General features: G+C 31.8%; 1 protein-coding gene across 1 annotated transcript; it reads left to right on the top strand.

Moving 5' to 3' along the window:
• Positions 1–16120: 16120 nt before the first annotated feature.
• On the top strand, positions 16121–20442 carry LOC133701105 (NAC domain-containing protein 7-like). Its single transcript, XM_062124908.1, has 4 exons — positions 16121–16650; positions 18178–18349; positions 18466–18737; positions 19443–20442. Exons 2-4 carry the CDS (start codon positions 18190–18192, stop codon positions 20079–20081), a joined length of 1071 nt encoding a protein of 356 aa, XP_061980892.1. The 5' UTR covers positions 16121–16650; positions 18178–18189; the 3' UTR covers positions 20082–20442.
• Positions 20443–21801: the final 1359 nt, after the last annotated feature.

The following is a 21801-nucleotide window of genomic DNA, read 5'->3' as shown; positions in this document are numbered from 1 at the left end:
TTTAATATATTTTCAAGTAAAAAACACTTCAACAAATAATCAATACTGCATTATCAAATATTCCCTTAAAGTTCTTAGCAAAAGAATTCTCCGTATTGCTCTTTTTTCTTGTTCTAAGAATCTCCCCCTTCTTCTCTTTCGTTATCTTTATATACTCCCTAAAATTCCTACTCTATATTTTCTTTTTATTCTATATTCTCTCTTGTCCTATCATTTTAAGTTGCTTGGGGGAAAAGGTTAATAAAATTCATGTTAGTCCCTCACCCCCTCCTCAATTATCATTATACTCATTAAATTTTTTATTTGTTTGTTTGTTTGATTTTCTTTTTTTTTTTTCAATTTCTTTAGAAAAATTGCAAATACAAAAACAATAAGAAAAAAAGTAAAAAAATTATAAAATAGCCGGAAATTGATCGAATTGTGCTGAAGATACATTTTTAAGATTTTATATATTTTTTCATTATTATTTTTGAAAATATATTCAAAACAGAGTGAAAACCAGTTACGACAATATATATCATATCCATGCTATATATTCCGGTAAGGTGACTATTGAAAAACAATTCATTCATTTGAATTGATTTATACTGGTATCTATTGAATTCAAGTTAAATCGTCATCATGGCATTCTTATATTTTACCCTCCTCTAGCTGTTGATTGAATTGGTTTTTCTTTTCCTCCGTTTTTTTTTAAATTTTATTGTTATGTACGAGGCTGGAGCCTAAAAAAAGAGTCCATAAGGGCAACAACAGATCTAATTACATACTCCATCCTCTCCTTCGCCACAAACATCTTTCCACAAGTCGTACTTCGTAAAATCAGGAGGCACAAAAAAGAAACAGGTTTACACACACACACACACACACATGTACCAAGAGTTGCTGCACAACAGTTTGCTTCAATATCTACAAGAGTAATATTCACAGACCAATCGCTGTTAAGCATATGAACTGTGTACTTCAAAAGAGAATTATTAGCACCAATGCCTTCTAATAGCTTGGCACTGATAAGCTGCTAGGCAGTAGTGGAACCAACTTCCAGATGAAGAGCCCTGACTCCGTGATATCAAGCCATTTGAAGACCAGATTGGAGTTGTTTTAGTAGGCCTCAATGGCAGAGTTTTACAGCCAAATTTAACTAGCGAAAATGAACTCTCCTTCCAAACAAAAGAGCATGCTCCACAGGAACAATGTATTTCTTTTTTGATAGACAATGGCCCTTACTTGCATCTAACATGTCGGGAGTTAATTAGTGTTCGATTAGTGCATCTAATACCTGATTAAAACATGAAATTGCAAATTAACAGCTGGCCAGATTTTATTAGACAAGCAAACAGAATCTGAACTCCTGTCCTTCCGTTGTTCCCGGAACTTAAGCTCCGTTGAGACTAAACATGGTATACATGTCTACTTGTGTATTTATCTACTTGCAAAGAAACTACCACCATGTATCATCCATTGTTAATTAACAAAACCCTACAATAAATGCTCGCATAAACCACCAATATCTATCACAGCGAGAATCTAGTGTTAATCTTGATTAACATTACATAAGATAAAATTAATAGACTTTGCAATCTGGACAGTATATCTATAATTTATTTGTTAAGAAAATATATATTTATATTGTAATTAGATTTTGTCTTGCTATCAAGCCACGGAGACAGTGTATTCAGTTGCGTCTGTTGGAAAGACTCCGAGCTAGGGTACACGAACAACAGGATTCTATCATGTTCTATGCAATGTTTTCCTGACATCGGTTAATAGAACATGGCTTAATCAATCTTGCACGGGACAAGATTCATGCCTTACTCCTTGTTTTGTTTTAATAATGACTTAGTGTTTTCTTTCATAAGCAATTCGTGTATCAATAATTCTTCTTTAATTGGATTCTAAATTATTTATATATCTTCACCAAACCTAACCTAAACTAATTAATACGTTTATAGTTTTTATTTTTATTTTTATTTTTATTTTTATTTTTATTTTTATGGGATAGCCTCTCTCTGAAAATTAAATCTTGGATAACAACAACCTAGTTGTGCTATAACATGCCAAAAGGGTTTTTACCGTTGTTTGTTAAGCGGCTGGTAAGCCCCAATAAATTGAACACCTCAAAGTTCAAGGCTCAAGAGACTCTTTGGGGGGAGTGGTGCAGCCAGAGTTGCCTTATATGCAGTTAAGTTTGCATCACTTCATAATTTGCCAAGCCCATTAAGTGCCAGTTAGGTGCTAAGTGGTGAATGAGCTTTCAGGTTCATCGATAAAGTTCCTGAAAGCCCATTTGAAAAGGCTATGTATGTATGGTGGGTAGCAATCAAAATTCAAAGGGCCTCCTTTAAAATAGAGCAGGGTTCCCGATTCATGCCCCTTCTGTAGAATTTACTCATGGGATTGATTAAAGATTCAACCTTTTAGTAGTCATGTGTCGGCATATTTTGGCCGAATGATACTTGTAACACATAAGCTATATTTGATTGGGTAATGCCATACTTTTGTTCGAGGAATTTGGATTATGTACTCATACTTGGCTTGTTCGTTCTCATTAGTATCACCAACTATAACATGATTGTGAGAACCACTCCAATAACTCTTCTAACTCACCTAACAACATGGTATCATATGTATTTTTTGGTGGAGATGAAATTAAGCTGTCATTGAGAGGTGGTGATCCATGTTTTCTCCAATCCGTTTTTGATTGCTAAAAAGCAAAACATGCCGTGCCATGCCGAACTTTTCCCTCTAATCACTACAAGATAGAAGCTTTATTTGATTCTATTTCATACATCTAAAAATTAAAAGATGCTAAAATTGTTTAAAGTTGATTTTACAAATACAAAAATTACAGTTGATACTAGGTTGTGATTTTCATCCTTCGAGACGTTAGAGTATATAGGTTGTGATTAGTGACTAGTGACTAGCAGGGGGAAGAAGAACGACTGAACAAGCTCCACATCTCCTTTTGGGTTCAGGTGTGAACACAAGCATGAAGCACAAAGCCTTATAAAAGGATTCTGTACTGGTGACCTTATCTAGAGAAGCCCCACAACCGCAACACAACCCTACGATGATTGCTTCTTCTTCAACTGTAACTGCTTTGAGGGACAGCACAAATCCTTCTTCTTTATACATGGTGCACCTAATTCTCTAGAAAAAACAGTTCCCATTGGCCTCGTAAAAGGTTGTTGCCTGTAAACCATAAACGAGTGCCCATATCCAAGGGCTTGGAGGAAAAGCAACAGACATGGCAACCTGGATTATTGGCGAGAGAGAGAAATTGTGCTTTCAAACTGCACGTATCTGCTTTGCAGTTGGACCGCCTATATGAGCACATCGTTTCATTAAATAATTACACATAAATATAGAGAGGTTCTCAGGTTTAGTTTTCTCCGCATTTTCAAAGCTGTGTCTTAAACCAAAAGAACTCTATACTTATCTTGATCATTATGGATACTATACATAACCCTCCAACTGCAGGGATATATGTGCCATCTAGAAACCCAAGAATACCAAAATGATCTTTCCAAGGGCCTACAGTACCATTAGAACAGATTGATGCATTAGAGCTGTTTTATTTTGTTGATCATCTATTCCATTGGAACAGCTGTGGATCATATGCTATCATGAAAACACATTAATTAGTTGACTCCTGTATTTCACTTCTGTCCTACTCCGCCAACACCAATATATTCTCACAGCTGATCTTCCCCTGCATCATATTGTTGAGACTTCATTTTTCGAACTAGTCACAATGCATCAACTTATTGGGCCAAAAATATATTAGTACATAGTCCTATAGTTCATGGCTCAGGGCGTGTGAAACTTTAATTATGGTAGAATCTCTCAGAACTTGGAGACAAAATCTTTCAAGATAAATCAACTAATTGAATGGATGTATGCCAGTGGAAAAAGAATTTTGTCCAGTTTCGCTATTTTGTCTTGGTATCATAAACTTTACACTGTGCAATATGAATGTTTGGAAAATAAAAATGTAATATGAGACATAATGCTGGCCGCAGACTAATGATCAAAAGCCTATCATAATCAACGTCCTAGTTTTTATGATCTCACCAACGCATATATTCATTGCATTTTCAGATTATACTAGATATGTTGGCATGTTTCTTATGCTAAAACCAAGCTGGTCCCTTTATTTCACTCAGGTTTGTGGTTAGTTCTACATTCCATGAATCTCTAACTCAGATTTAAACCATCACATAGCCCCCCCCCCCCCCCCCAAGACAAGACTGTAAGCTTTTCTTGAATATCTTGACATCTCCTTTCTGCTCCAAATGGTGCTTGATCATTACTGTGAAGTTTGTCTGGATGAAAATGAATATGATGGTAATCCTTCCAAATTCCACTATCTAACCCTTTAATTTGTTCTCATTTCTTAACCTTATTATTAGTACCATAATTGGAATTATTATTCTGAAGGGGACATATAAACCAAAATATAATCATGATCTGATCTGCTGCTATGTTGACATAATTGTTTATTTCATTTTGCTCAATTCCTGACATGGCTATCGACAACCAAAAAGAGCCACAACCATTGAAAATGACATCGAAATTGTAATTATTAGCCATCACACCTTGAGCAACCAACAGTGAAATGATGCTGCTGCTCCTGTGTGCATGAGTTTCTGTGCAGGAACAGTAGACCTTTGAAGTCAACAGTCAACTAAATAAAGGTATTGTTATATATTATATTTCACACTTATCATTATTTTATTTGTTATGATCATAATTAGAGAGGTGGGGTTTGCTTTTGCTAACTCTAACTAAAATATGCTATGCTTTGAACGCGTCCCTTGATTATATTCTGAAAACAGACTAAATTAGCAATAAAAGTTATAACGATTAGATCTGAAAATCAAGCTGTAGACGGTGGTACATTGGGTTGTTTAATTTGGGATCAAAATGGAAGAGGAAGAAAGTGGAAGGAAAGAAAACAAGGGAGGAAAAAAAATACATGAAGGGAAAGCAATTCCACTTTGTTCGAGAAAGGTGAAAATAGAAAGAAAAAAAGGAGAGAAACTGATCTCTCATGGGGAGCATTTTGAAGAATAAAATTACTATATTATACATGCGCATTTAGCTTAAAATAAAAATAGCTTTTATTAAGTTCTTCATTCAGATAGATTATAAAATAGAAAATGCAGGCCCATATAATATATATATTTTTTTATTTCCGTTGTACTCTCTGCTTTCTTTCTGATCTTCCAAACAAGTGAAATTTTCTTAAAATGGGTGTTTTTTTCTCTTCACACTTTCTCTTCTTAACTAACATAGTGTAAAACAGTAAAGTATATATAGTACGATAGGTAGTTTCAGCCAAGCTTTGTACAATCAACTTCTAATCTAATGATAATTTAATTTTTTTTTTTAATTTTCTGTTGAATTTAAGATTTTTATTTATTCCATATTCATTTCGAGGCTTGATGATCTTTGAAATTTACAATAGCAACAACACTCAGAATCTTCAAATTAATTCCTACTCCATTTCCTTTAAGGTTTAATTTTGACATTTTCAAATGGAAATCCAAATCTTATCCATTAAGATATCTCTCTAGGAATCAAATTAATTTCAAATTGTTTATGATGAGTAAACATTTTTTTGTTAAGATTTTTATAGATAAAAAAATCTTAAAAAATAAAATGAATCTAGCAAACATACTAGACCCAAAGCACTTGAACTTGGTAATCAACTAAACTCACAATAGCATGAGTTTCACAAATATGTCAGACCTAAAACACTTGAACTTGACTGTTAGCCAAGCCTCAAGTAGCATAAGTCTAACGAGCATGCTAGACTCAAAACATTTAACCATTACCAGGTTGTAAGGCTACATGCTTGATCCTAGATGATCCCTTAAAATAATAGTATTGAAGGCATAATAAATTGCGTTATGTCTCTCTATTTAGAATAATAATTCATATTGATTTAATTATTTATCTATATCAATAGGTGTATACAAGGTTTCCTTAATGGACCTACCATACTTATTATCTCATTAATGATATGTAAATGATATTTGTCTCTTACATTAAAGTTGCTGAAAGCAGAGAACTTTCCAATCCTTCACTTCTCTGAAAATGATAAAGTTCAGAATATTAACCAACTTAAAACACAAGAATAAATATTTATGTTTCTTGAATATTAAGCTCTTTTAAGTCATTTATTGTATTTTCCATAAATATATTGTCTTTATCATCTTATGGTCTTTAAGTCCTCCTAATTTAGTTTTTCAATACTTGTTTTACATGTTTTAAGGAGAATGCTAAACAAAATGCTCAAATACAATTTCTCTTACAAAAATATTATTCCTATATATCTTGCAAAAATAACAAAACCTTACAATTCATTACAATAGTTTTTTTTCACCACTTTTTTTCCTTTAGTTTTTTTAAAATGTATGTTTTTTTTTGTTTTTTTATGAGATTATCTTGATCTTATAACTTCGTGTGTGTTATGGGTTTGGCGAGTTCATTCAAGTTGATTCAGGTAGGTTTTTAAAAAAAAAACAAAAATTTCATCATTTAATATTGGATTGATTGAGAATCGTCCAGGTTGTCTTTAGACCAGCCAGGTTAACCAGGTTATATTGGGTTGTTAAAATAGTTGTGTATCAAATATATTAAAATATAATTGGTTTTTTAAATAATGTTTTACCCTTGAAATGCACATAAGCACAAAAAAAAACATATTTACACTATTTAAAAGTTATATTACTAATTTGGCTATTCTAAATACTATCTTTGCTCTAAGACGCGACTGAAACTTAACATATAAGATCTCTTTTAGTATGCATGGCTGTGTTTTTCATTTCCTGCTGTGATTGATTAAGATCTCGTTTGTTTTTGTATTTTAAAAATATTTTTTTTAATTATTTTTTTATTTTACTTTTTTATATTTTCAAATCGTTTTGATATACTAAAAATAATATTTTAATATATTTCTAAATAAAAAATACTTTAAAAATAATCACACTTTGATTTCAAATATCCTCTACTAATCTCTGAGTACCTGAAACACCACCAAACAACAAACACAGGGACAAAAGCAAGATCTTCAATATGAGCGTGTGTTTTCCCTTTTCCACGTAGTGTTTATGTATGTTTGACTTGTGCTACATCAAGACCTCAAATTAAGACCAAACACCACCAACAACAACAAGAAGACAAGACAAGAAAAGAAAAGAAGATCTATGTATCTGACCATGAAATTCAGGTGGCACATAAAAGGAGGGACGTGTTAGGAGTTAGGACAGTGAGTTTGGCGAGTCTCAGCAACTAACAAATGTATACCCTCACGTGCTTAAATTTGTGTGTGTGTGTGTGTTTTTTTCCCCTCTCAATTTCAATGCAATCATCATGATTTAGAGACAGCTGATAAATAACTAATGTGATCCCCAGGAATCCTTGTCTGCCGCGTGGCTATGCGCATGTACTCTTACCCTAAAACTAACAGAGACACCCCTGTCGTTTTTGGCTCGCCCTTCAACAACTTATGGCCAGGTGGTTCGTTTTTAATTGCTGCTTATTTAACTATGTAGATAAAGATTTATCTCTTCATATTTCTTGTTTTTTATTGATTTCCTTCTAGCTTTCGTGCACTCTATTAGAAGTATAATTTTCTTTTCAGGTGGAAATTTTCTTTCTTCATTACGTTTGGAACGGTTTTGAGATTCCCGGTTAATTAAATAATGTATTTTTTTATATATATATATCTACAATTAATATCTAATAAACAATAATATTAAATACATATAAATATTGAGTTTTACAATAAATCCTATACATAGTTAAATATAAATAGTAAAAATAAAAATCCAACAACAAATCTATTTTAAAAAATCAATTATTTTAAAAATATAGCAGACAAACGATCAAAAACAATATATACATGTCTAGTCCCCATCCTTTTCGCTTATTGAAGAAAAAAACACCCTCTATAACTATCCCTAAGTTTTGTCGAGTACCCATTGAGGACGAAGGTTAAAGAAAAAAATTACAAGACATGTAAATATTATACTTTGAAGCTAAATGTAAAAGTACCCATGAGCATAAGTTTGAATCTAAATGTTTGTGGATCTAGAAAGATACTAAATTTAATATTTTTAAATTTAAAATCAATTCAAATATGAATACATTGAAATTCAAAGTTTTTATAGGTCTCATACTATGTCACAACGCTACTTTATAGTCTTTAATATAAAATGTTAAGAATTTAGGATAGTCATTTCTTTACACTTCTAGGCATACAAAAGTCTTTTAATTTTTTTTTTGTTCCAATCATAATTAATGTTAATTAAAGGCTATTCTTATCAACATTAATGTTGCATACATAATAATATATAAAATCTTCTATGAATCTTCTGTATTTTTATCAACATTAATATCAATATAAGGGTTATTTACATCAATATCAATGTTGTATAGGAAATGTTTCTTTTCATTTATATTTTTAAGAGAAAATAACTCTCTACCCCTTATGCAAAATAAAAAAGTTATGTGGCTATAAATATTATTTAAAGCATCCAGGTAAAAGGTTTATATATTTTCTATTATCTAATAGTATTTATATTTTTATAGCATTTGTCATGTATAAATAAGAACAAATATTTTTATTCTTAAATTTAAAGTTTATTCTTTATTTATTATAAAAAATCACTGATTTTACTATCGGAGAATTTCTAAATCTCATAAAAAAAATTAGTTTGCAGATGTTATGGTTTTTATCATCAATAATCAATTTTTTTAAACCTTGAAGGAGGAAGTACAGAAATGAACATGTGAACATCCATTATCCAAACACTTAAAGATTCTAATCCTAAAAATAGTGGATTGTGAGAACATCATTACTTAATAAATTAATCATATATTTAATGACAAAAATCAAATATCATTCAATTTAAATTTTACATAGAGCTCAAACCATGCTATTCTTGTCCTCCATTTTTATGATATAGAAAGATTGACATTTCTTTATTATAAACCTATAAAAAAAATAAAAAAAATCATAACCACTCAACAGATCATATATATATATATATATATATATATGTTTTTGTTTGTGGCATATATATTAATTAGTAACTCTGTTATGACGATGCGTATGATTTAATAATCTTGGATTGATACAACGAAGATCCGGTGAGAGAGATTTAATAGAGAATGTGATACATAGGAGGATATTTTGAGTGTCGGCCGTTTGTAAATAGACAATTAGAAGAAAACATTCATCAATTTTTGGTTATATAGAATAGAAGAGAACTTATTACAACCGTTGGATACCAGTTGTTTCGATCCCTCTAAATCTAGTTATACGACTATTTATATAATATGATCGGTATAATATTAATGTTGAACAATCCTTAGAAAGATTGAGAAATTGAAGCAAAAAATCCCAGAGGATAGAGATGGATAGATTATATTACATGATATATCGAGAAAATCTTCTTCATACTATAAAAATAAAATTTAAATATATCGGTCTCAAACGTCTGCTCTACTTGTACAGATATTGCCCAAGCTTTACTCCATTCCATTCTAGGTGCGTACGCACAGCACATTCTCGGGAAAGACTTGGTCCAAACGTAAAATTCTAAACAACCATTATACAATAAAATAAAGAAAAGATTTAAATATATTAAGGTTTTTGCATAGTTTATATGCATATATTAATTGCAATATTTTTTTATGAATAAAAATTATCCAACTTTTTCTCTTGTCGTTTCTTTCTTATCTTCGAGTACATTAACAGTAACCACATAGTCACAACAAAATGCAAAGTGTCAAAGCAATTTCTCAATTATCTCGATATCTTACCTATTTAAAATTATGGTTATAGTTGTTATTTAAAATGTTTTTTTATTTAAAAATATATTAAAATTATTTTTTATATTAATACATCAAAATAATTTAAAAAAAATTAAAAAATATTAATTTAAAAAAAATTAAAAAATTTTAAAATCATTTTTAAAATATAAAAACAAACAGTAAGGTTTCATGTGTGATGGGAGTACTGAGGGCAGAGAGAGGGGACATTAGAACTTCTCTAGATTTAACTGTAACTTTTTGGGCACTTGTTCATCCTCGGTTGATCGTGGGGAACCAAAACAATGATGGGACGTTTCAGCAATGATTAAAACTAAGATGCCCCACTATTAGGTGTGTTTATTCAGTTGACCACCCTCCACTACCACCTAGGCTTTTGCTAATCTCATCCTTAATCAACATTAATTCATTTATCTTCCCAAAACAATGGTGAGGTTATTGATTAATGCTAATATATAACTCAGAAAAATTTAGCATTCTTAGTAAATAACATTCAATTAAAAAAAAACTAATTCTCCCATGAATGTTCATGTATAACAAGATTCAATGATAAAATGGAAAAAAAACTAGTTTTTCTAGAAATTGCATCTTCACCATTAAACCTTTTAATTAAATATGACATAAGATGGTCTTTTTACCATGATATTTTTACAAATTATATAGGGTTACATTTATAATTTTATCTTTTTTATACAATAAAATCATTAATTTAATCCTAGAATAAAATAATATAATGCTTACTACTCGGGAATATTTTTGTTTCTTTCACTTTTTTTAGAATAGTATAATTATTTTGATGCTCTAAAAGACGAAACTAACATAATTCTCACCCAAGAGCTTTTTTATTATTTTACATTGGTATTCTTGTAAATTCTAAAGATACTCAAGGATATTGTTGTAAATTATATTTAATAAATATAATTACAAAAAGATTGTTGTTGGGTGCATAGCATGCACCAGCATATGGATAAGCCTTGCATCGTTAGTGCCAGACATGTAGAGTTGTTTGATCACTAAACACTATCTTCTAGGGTGGCATTTGAAAGGTCTTTGCGCTCTCGATGTAATGGGACGATGTGTGCCCTTAACATGCATCATGTTTGGTGTCGAACGAGTGTTTTTTTCCTTCCTTTTTCTCTCTCACCACCATGAATTATGCGCCAACCCCTTCAAAAAATTAGACCTCCCCTGCAATTTGTTTTCCTTTCATATTTGATCTTTGTTCTTTTGATTATTATTTTTTAAAATTTTGAATAAGTCATGAAATTACAAATGTTTTTCAATTTCATCTCTTTTTATTTTTAATCTTTCAGATTTGATTTCTATTTTTTATTTACTATTATTTATTTTTAAAACTATAAAATTACAACTATTTCATAATTTCACCCATTTTCATTTTTTTATCTTACAAATTTGATTTTCATTCTTTCAATTGCTATTTATTTTGTTTGGGATTATTTTTTGTTTTACAATTTCATCCTCTATAGGTTTTCTTTTCCAAATTTGATCTCCATTATTTTTATTGCTTTTAATTGATTTTTTTTCACTATTTCATCCTTCAAAATTAAATTGTTGGAAATTAAGCTTTTTGATTGAACTTGATTTAAGGATTTCACGGGTTGCAAGTTTTAGAAATTAGATTGAGTTTAGACGGTTTGCTCAATTTAACTTGTTTTTTTTCCTTTTTAAAATCTAATGTTTTTTTTTTTTTTTTAGAGTTTTGCTTTATTATTTTTTATGGTTTGCTTTCTATGAAATTAGTTTTGTGTTTGTGACTAGAGTCACATGTTTTAAAGGTTAACATGGGTTAACTTTTATTATTTTTATTTTTTTTAAATTAATTTATTTCAACTTTATCTTTTAACATTTAATTTATTTAAAATTGATTTTTTAAGTTAGAGTCATAAAATATTTTTTTATTGTTTTTTAAATTTATTTTACTTTTTATTATCGAGGTTTTATAATTTGAGTTGACTTAAATAATTTATTTTTATCTTTTCTGCGTTGTTATTTATAACTCGAGTCTTATTATTTTTTTTAATAATTTTTTAATGAAAATTTTCTTGCCGGGCCCGCAGTAAAAGGGGCCACAATCCAGTGAAAAACTGCATGCTCTCAGTCCTGCCATTAATACATGACATCCGTTTGATGGCGACACGACCATTGAAAAAATTGGTTGTGCTCACTGCTCAGCATTGTAGTGACGGGCATCTCATATATACAGTATATTCTAAAATTTACACTAAATTCTCACGACTCAACAAAGAGGGTGTTATCAAAGCAAGAGAGAAATATAATTCGGTAAGATCTAACCATTTTGGCACAATGTTAAAAGTACTATTTTGGATATATATATATATATATATATATATATATATATTTTAGGCAAATGCAATTTTGTACAATCCATATAATATATAACATATCCTATACACACACACACACACACACACACACACACACACACAAGATAATTATGTTCTTGATAGATCCTGTACGAGCGAGCCTTTAAAAAAAGAAACAAAAAAGGAAAAGGAAAAAGAAAACTGGGGGGAGGTTATTGTCAAGTTCAGAGCAAGCTTGGTTAGGACAGGATGACACTTGATTCACGTTTGATCCTTTTGCTTCACTTCTTCACTTGTTACAACAATATATATACATACATACCTAGCTAAACACATTAGTTTATGATTATATCACAGTATCCTTTGCCCTTACGGCCATAGCTGTAGGCGATAAACCGGAAGGTTACAGTAGTATATATATACTTGTATATATATGTTGTATCTTAGCTTAGCTTAACGGTTTCTACAAGATTAGGTGTCCATTATGTTTTTTAAAAGCCTTTCTTAATTAAAAAAATTATCAAAATAATATTTTTTCAGATTTTTTTAAAAAAATTACTAAAAATGTCAATATCTTTTAAATAAAAAACCACAGACAAAAAAAACAATCGGCCCTTGACGAGCTAAAGTAAAAGGGAGGAATAGAGGATTGGCTTACAAGTGTCAAGCCAGGAAGGCAACAGATTCACCGGCAAAAAAGTGCAAGACAATGGGGCCAAAACGGGACAGCTGTGTGGGGCCCGCAACCGAAATTGTGAGCTTAATGATCGTGAGGGGCTAGCCCACGCCGGACCATTAGCCGCCACGTATGTATATAACATCATTCCGTTTTATGGGCCCCATTGTCCACTACATACTTCATAGGCTGACAAAAATAGAAATTACAACACTTTTTTAATTAAAAAGAAAAAGAAAGAAAGAAGGACAGGGATTGTTTTCCAAAAAGAATGTAAGAAGGAAAAGGCACGTGCTTTACTTGTGATCAGAAAAACAGATCCAACCGGTTAAAAATTAATAGGTAACCAGCTACTTCAACAGCGATCTACTGCATATCAGATATTTTCTTTTTTTTAAAAAAAAATATATTGTTGATTCCTGTACCTTTTCCCCAAATATTTTATAGATTATTTTTAAATTACTTTTCTTATATTGAGACTTAGCTTTTTTATCCTATCGAAAACATATTATTTATATTAAAATAGAAAATCCATGAGAATTTAAGTTTTAACTTTTCACTAGTAAATTCTTAAGTTTATCAATATCTTATTAAAGAGACTCGAGCGATCAATATATTTTTAAAATTTAATTTTTAGACCAAAACCATATTTAAAAAGGAAAAAAATAGAATGATAACTTAACATTTCTATACTTGGTAGAATGCCAAACTCGAATGTCATGGTTTTGATTTGTTTCTATATCCAAATTCCTTGGATTCAACTTAGCATTGAGCTAAAAAAACATAGGTTTGAAAGCTATCAAACCAAATGTCTTTAAGTTTATATACGCACTGAGCTTCAATAGATATGGGTTGGGTGAGATGCTACACCTAATATTTTTAGATTCAGCCATGTATTGAGTCTGAACAAACATGAGTCTAACAAACTGTCAGATCAAATATTCTTAAGTTCAGTCATGTGTTGATCCCAAGTTAATATGATTTGACAAGATGCCAGATCCATTATCCATGAACTTAATATGATGCCAAGTTCAAGTAGGTATAAGCTTGTTGATCATTACAGGTTTTATATTGGACCACGTGGCTTCATTTGTTTATTTTTATGACTTTTAACATGAAATGTTAATGCTAATAATACTTATATCTCTAAACCCTTAAGTGTATAAAAATCTTCTAAGAACCTATTATATCTCCATCAATATTAATATTGACTCGAACCGATGTAAATGAATAAGTTTTTTTTTTATATATATATATAACATTTATAATTTTATCATTTAATATATATTTTATTTTATATTTACTAATAAATAGGACCTAGATAATGAACATCTATATGGATATCAAAAATAATATCTATATCTATTTTTAAAAATACAATGAATAAGTTAAGAATATTATTTAGTTTTTTACTCATTAAATAATAAATAAAGTATGAATATAGTAAAATTATACGAAAGTATACGATCTTTCACTTCAAAATCTCTCTCTTTTTTTTCTTGTATTTGGATGAATGGGAATATATTATATGATCCTGAAAAAAATCAATGCTGGAATATTCAAATCAATTTCTTTAAAAACGATTATTAAACATCAAGAAATCTTAAAACATACCACTTTTCAATATTTATTTATTTTAGTAGTCCATCCGTGTTCTAATCGGCTAATCTCAGGTGGAGTCAGCTAGAAATTTACCGAGCGGGCACGCTGGTGCCCAAAACACTCTGTGTTTTGGCTTAACCTAGATCGGCTCGGCTTGAAATGAGCCAAGCGGAAGCTGTATTGAATATTTTAAAGTAACATTTGGAGAGGCGTCACAATCGCGGTATACCGGGTCGGTTGGTGGGGTCCAGAGTGAAAGCTTTTATTTTTTTAGACACACACAAAAGAGAAAAAATAAAAAAATAAAAAAATGAGAGACCCAACCAACCAGAGGCCGCGTGCAATTGCTGGTGAGTGAGGATAATATTTCATCATCCTAAAAGCCATCAAACCTTAGAATTAAACTTTTTGTTTACAGGCAGTACGCTATTCTTATTCATATAAAATATTTGCAGGCACAGAATATTATTTAGTTCGTTATTAAGGAGGTCGTGTTTTATTTCACTCATATATTTAGTGAGCTTGAGAGAGCTCTTGCTCATTGTTAATTTCAAGTGGGTTTGGCCGTCAACGAATCTCACCCCTAGTGTGCAGCCATGTTGATATCCCCCAGTTTATGCAAATAATATGTTTAATTTCTCTTGAAATAATTGTGCTGTTCTTCATTTTGAGTGTTCGATAAACATATTAATTAACTGTGGTTAAGTTTTAAGGTTAATTAAGGCACAATTTCGAGCGGTTTTCACATTCGATGTACAGGTTTTATGCTACAAGGGAGACAGGAGAGTGATCATGCTATAAAATGAAAACGAAGAAAACAGAAGAAGAAAAAGGACAAGGGTTATTAATTAATTAAGGTGATATAATTTATAGGGTGGAAGGATTACGGTGCACGTTTGGCTACTAAGCCACAAAAGCCTTACTTGAATGTCTCCTTCAACAGAGAAAATCTACAATTCTAATTGAACTATTTTCATCATTAGTCTGATCGTGTACACCACGCGGAGTAGATTGAATTTGACCCCCAACTCACTATAATGACTCGAGTTTTTGTTTTTTTAAATTAAATTAATGAACATATGAAGAAATACGGATGTTGTTTTCAAGATAATTGAGTTATTTAGCAAGGAGAAGAACATATCATTTAATTTAAGATTTTCGATTCAATTTCTTTTAAGTCTTTTGGTGAGATAACTTATAGCTATGTTTAATAATTAAGATTTATTCAAACGAAAGATATAATATTTTTCCTGATGCGTATTAATTATATATAAATTTCCAAATTCAAGAAAGAAATATAGAAGTTGTAGTATTTATGGAGGGAGCTGGGATGCCTTGCCCTAGCTATGATCATCCTTCAATTGATTGCACTCGATGTACATCAATGTCACCATGTCCTTTTCTTTTTCTATTTTTCTTTTAATTCGCTGTTTGTTCTCTTAAAAAAACCCAACTCATCTTCACCGTTTGATATTTTCACATCATCATATCGATCCACTCTCTCCTTATTAACCTCAATTGCTAGCTGAACATTCTCTTCTATAGTCTACATCAGTTGCTGGTAGAGGTTATCACCTCTCTCTCTCTCTCTCTCTCTCTCTCTCTCTCTCTAAAAGCGTAGTTATAGCCATTATACGCCCCCTTTTTTCGTGCAAAGCTTTTCCAGCAATCAAGCTCCCACTTGAACGATAAGAGAGAGAGAGAGAGAGAGATTATTAGGGCATGTGTGTGCTTCTACTCATTCTCATTTCCTTGCTTCTTATTTAACCATCTCTCTTTTTTCTTCTCTACTCTTCATGTACCTTTCTTTTTCTCTTTGGCAGCCCCTTCCCTTTACTTTCCTCGGGATCTGATCATTCCCCTCTCGTTTAGTCTCTTTGGACAATCAAAGGTTACATTAATCAAGAGTACAAGTGGTTGGGGGGTTTCAGTTCAATTCCCGAGGATCACTTTTATTGCTTTCTTCATTCTTGTTTGTTTGTTGCTTCTGTTCTGCGTTTTACCTTTTCTTTTCTGGTTCGGTTGCCTTGTTAAAAGGTTAAAAGGGAGTGTTAAAAGCTAGCTTAAAGTGTATCTTTCCTTCGAGCTGATTGGTGGGTTCGAGTTTGGATTCATTAGCAACGAGATCTAACGGGGAGTTCTTACTTGGCAAGAGTGTATTATTCTAGCTACAGGATTTCCAAGGTTGGGTATCAAGAACTTCTTATGCTCCTTCCTTCACTCTTTATTGATATAGCTTTTCTTTTCCTCTCTCTCGTTTCATTTCATTTGTCTTTCTGGGATTCGTATGTCTTAATTTGATGGTTTTCCTCACTCCTTAATCTGAATGATAATCACTAAGATCGGAGAACTCCTTTGTTGCGGGCAAATTGGAAGATACGGATTTCAAATATTCAATGGAAAAGACATTACTAGAAGCTATCATAACCTTACCATTCAAGTTTTGAGAACTAAGTTTGATCGCATTTTTGTTCTACGTAGTGCATGGTTTCATGGACTCAGCAGGTCATTTCATGCATCGGCTAATTAGCATGTTGAAATACTCAAAGAGCAATAGTTATAATTTTTCTAATTAATTTCTTATCTTCTTGTAATTCGAGTTTTCTGGAATTTTTTTGGCATATCAAAGCCATATTTCATTCAGAAAAAAAGGGGATTACTTTGGCTTGCTGAAGTGACCATATTATATGATTAGTATCAAATTCTATTTTTGTGATAAGAATCGATTAAAGTAAATATGCCTTTAATTTCTGTATTACATGCTTTTTTTCCTTGGTTCATTATCATATGCATTTTCTTTCTTTATTTTGAGACATTTATGCGAAGATCTTACCTTCTGTATCGTGCATACTTTAGAATGAATCGATTTAATTTTTTTGTGGTCATGAAGGATAGGGATTGAGTCTATTAATAGCGAGTTCATATTCATAGCAAGTTCTTTAGTTTTAAAATTGTCCTCCGTTTACCCTTTTTCTTGATGCATACCACGTCTATATATTAATGTTGAACAAGTTAAAAGAAAGGTGATACAAAGCACAGGAATATGCTCAAAATATGTGAGCGTGAGTGTCTGCCATATTCTTGTTTGTGATGTTCTTCGACATTGATTTCATGGTAATCTTCTTCCTTACGGATGTTTCAAAAAGTAAAAGTTTTAAATTTGGTTTCCCTATAATCATCCAACATTCACCTTTTTTGAGTGGAGAGAACACTTTGTTTCATTAAACTTCCCAATAATATCCAGTTTTTTGAGTTGGTTCATGTTATATATTCTGTGTATGTTTTTTTTTTTAATTTTATTTTTGGAATGATCTCTTCTTCTCCTTCTCCTTCTCCTTCTCCTTTCTGTTATATTTTTTTTTTAAATATTCTTTTATCTAACATTAGTTTCCAATGTAAACATAAAGCAGTGAATTAATTCATAAGACTGTTTTGAGAGAAAAATAATTTTCAAAAAACTATTTCAATTAAGAACTTAATCTAGTTAATCTTTAACCAAATCTCGTGCTGTGTCATTTATACTCCAATGGTTGATATATATATGAACTTTATAATGCTCTTCACTGCTAGTACTCTTGAGTTAATTCATAAGACTGTTTTGAGAGAAAATTGAGCACAATATTATATGTGTGAGTGCGGACTCGCATTTAATGTCAGAATATAATCTATCATCCTTTTTACTTACATATGGCTGATATTGCTGCATTTCAGTTCTTGGAGGAGATGAATACCTTTTCGCATGTTCCCCCGGGCTTCAGATTCCATCCAACAGATGAAGAGCTTGTTGATTACTACCTTAGAAAAAAAGTTGCTTCGAAAAGAATTGATCTTGATGTCATTAAGGATGTTGATCTCTATAAAATTGAACCATGGGATCTTCAAGGTAGTATAATAATCAATCCTCGAACTATTGTTTGCTAATGATCACATTTGGAAATGAAAAGCCTCTAGATCATGGTATTATTTAAACTTATCAATTAATCTTGTTTGTTTGGACAGAGTTGTGCAAACTAGGAACTGAAGATCAAAATGAATGGTACTTCTTCAGCCATAAAGATAAAAAGTATCCTACCGGAACTCGCACTAATAGAGCGACAAAAGCTGGGTTTTGGAAAGCTACTGGAAGAGATAAGGCTATCTACTCTAGGCATAGCTTGATTGGCATGAGAAAAACCCTAGTGTTTTACAAAGGACGAGCTCCGAATGGACAAAAGTCTGATTTGATCATGCATGAATATCGACTGGAAACGAATGAAAATGGAACCCCTCAGGCAAGTTTTTATTTTTTCCTGAGTTTTAATTTCTGCCGCTTAAAAAAAAAAAAATTCTTATTCACATGCCAATGTGCATTAATTTAGCCTTATTAATCTTCTACCATATTGATGACTTGGAGATAAATCTGTAGGCATACCCAAAAAAGCTCACTAGAGAGCCTCGTTCTTTCAACTCAGCATGTTATTTTGATTGCCTAGCATGCCTAAGGGAATTGAGTGATACCTTGGGACATCGATTATGCATAATTGTGATTTTATTTCCAATTAATTATGATGTTTATAATTTTTATGCACAACTGATTTACACTGTAGCATATAGCTGTATTGCTTTAAAGATTTAATTTCTTTGATCAGCCAAAAATCCTCAAATCTTCCCACTTTAAAATGTGCGGTGGGGAGCTTTTTGGTACATAAATTAGATACAAAGACCTCTAGCTAGTACAGAAAAGATTCAGATAACTTTGTTTCAGATTCTGTTGTAGGGCTTCGGTCAACAGGTAGAATAATTTGATTCCAGCACTTCTACCCGAGAAGAAATCAGAACGAAATCTAACTCAATTTAAATTCAGCCTCTTGCAATTTTTAGTATTGTTGTTCTACAATTACTTTGGCTTCCCTCACAATCAAATAAAAATTCTTGCATAATACCTATGACACTAAAGTCAAATTGTCTGATAATGAGATTGTTTGTAACCGCAACAGGAAGAAGGATGGGTTGTCTGCAGGGTGTTCAAGAAGAAAATGCCAACAATGAGAAAAGTTAGTGACTACGACTCACCATGTTGGTATGATGACCAGGTCTCATTCATGCCAGAAACTGATTCTCCAAGGCGAATTTCTCAACCTTATGCATCATACCTTCATCATTATACTTGCAAGCAAGAGCTGGAGTTGCCATACAATATGCCTCATGACCCTTTCCTCCAGCTACCTCAATTAGAAAGCCCAAAAGTTGCACAATCAGCAGCAACTGCGAGTTGCAATTCAGTTATTGCTTATGCTTATGACAGGACCAATGGGAGCACTTTGCAGTCATCTACCCTTACACAAGAAGAACAAATGCAGCAAGGCCACCAACAAAATTTGAACTCATTTTACAATAACAATAATAGTGAGCAAGCTGTGGACCAAGTGACTGACTGGCGAGTTCTTGATAAATTTGTTGCATCTCAGCTCAGCCACGAGGATGCGTCCAAGGGAACCAATAACTACTCCAATAAAGCCACCTTTCATGCAGCTGGGCAGATGCATATGCTAGCCAACGATTCCAAAAGGTCAGAGACTGCACAGGAATATGCCTCAACGTCGACTTCCAGTTGTCAAATTGATCTGTGGAAGTGAAGGCTTATATAAAGCTAAAATAATAGAATATGCATACTAATTATAGGAACTACGTACATTTATATGGAAAAAAAAGAAGTATGATATCCAAGTTTCTGTACATGATAAAACTGAAATGGTATTGCTGTAGCTATGGACTTACTGTGTCCATACGGAGGAATACTAGGTTACTGGATAGAGAACAAATGCCAAACAAAAATAAGTTAGTACTGTCAGGTGGGATGTATAGCTGAGATTTGTTGGAACTCACTTGATCAGCTATTGAATGTTGGATGTACTGCCTTCAATTTGCATTTGAAGGCATTATGATTGTAATGATCGATCGTTTTCTATTTAGATCATCTCTGTATGTTCAATCTTAGCATTAAGGTCTCTATTTTATTTTTCCGCTTCGGTTTTCACAGCAACAGTTTGAAGATTGTAAAATTCATTTTTCACTCGTTTTCATGAGGGGGAATGTAGTCCACCAAGAATGGTAAATATCTCGTAAGGAAAGATTCATCATGAAATTTTAATCTATGTTTGATTTTACAGTCTTCTGCTATTTATTTCTGCAGCTATACTTCTGTACTCCCTTTTCACCAATGGCTTTTTGGTGATACTAATTTACTCGGTGCCTGAAAAAAAGGAAAAAAAAACAGCTATTTCATGTTTTAAAAATGTAATTTCTGGATGCCGAGTCAATACTAATGAATCTCTACAGCCTACATAGCCTCATTAATCATTTTGAAATTGAATCACAATCTTGTGAAATTAGATATGTTGACGTGTTATACATCAGCTAGTTTCCAATACAATTGCAGAGAGTGTTTTTTTTTTTTTCATTTGATACAAATTTTCACCTCATCTAATTATAATTAACATTAGATACATGGCCAATGATGAAATTGAATATCCTCAGTTTGGAAAATGCCTAATTGATCAACCTACCATCTAAATTTGATCGTATAGGGATGCATGCGTTTAGAAGAATCGTTCCTTCCAATACAAGAAAGAGTCATTGGGACTCTAATTATCAGAAATGGGTTGTGCTGAGACATTTAGACCTGCATCCCTGTTAATATGTGCCTAGTTATTTAAGAAAGGAACTAGAAATCAATTTGTTAATATTGCAAGCGGCAAAGAATAGTTTTGATGTTATAAGTTGTGGCCAGATCATTTTGCTGCTATATATATATATATATATATATATAGGAATATTGCTTAAATATTCAAAATTAAAGTTCATGCATCTTAGCAGATAAGAAAGTCAGAAGAATAGCTGGTTTTGTTTTCAAACTCCATGATAACATGCTTCTCCTAAATTTTTTTTTTGGGTTACATATCCTGATGTTGTTGTTTAAGATGCAATGCGGAAAGTTAATTATCTTCTCCGAAAAAACGCATCGCATGCAGAAAGTCAACTTCTTCCAAAACAATCTTCCCTTAAAATTAAATTAACTCACAGGAAATGGATATTGAAGGAAGTTAGTTCACACCATAGCATATTCTATTTTAGCTTGGTTTGAACTTTGAAGTACTCTAGAGAAAGAACAAAAAACAATTTATATATTTGTTTAAGCTGAAAAACCCTAATGTTCTACGGGAGGATTATTACCAGTGAAGTAAAGCGAAGACATGAAATGACGTTGTCCCCAATTGAGCTAATATGTATGATTCTATGTAGACTCCCCCTCTTCCCAAACAAGAAATTAGGGAGAAAACAACTCGAAACACTATT

Source organism: Populus nigra, chromosome 8 (assembly GCF_951802175.1).
Source record: "Populus nigra chromosome 8, ddPopNigr1.1, whole genome shotgun sequence".
Lineage (NCBI taxonomy): Eukaryota > Viridiplantae > Streptophyta > Magnoliopsida > Malpighiales > Salicaceae > Populus > Populus nigra.
This window is presented reverse-complemented; position numbering and strand designations above follow the sequence as displayed.

Bases quoted from the DNA above. Each gene is read 5' to 3' on its own strand.
- LOC133701105 (XM_062124908.1), top strand. From the start codon at position 18,190: ATGAATACCTTTTCGCATGTTCCCCCGGGCTTCAGATTCCATCCAACA. The intron at 18,350-18,465 runs GTAGTATAATAA...TTGTTTGGACAG, and splicing joins TGAACCATGGGATCTTCAAG to AGTTGTGCAAACTAGGAACT. The intron at 18,738-19,442 runs GCAAGTTTTTAT...TAACCGCAACAG, and splicing joins ATGAAAATGGAACCCCTCAG to GAAGAAGGATGGGTTGTCTG.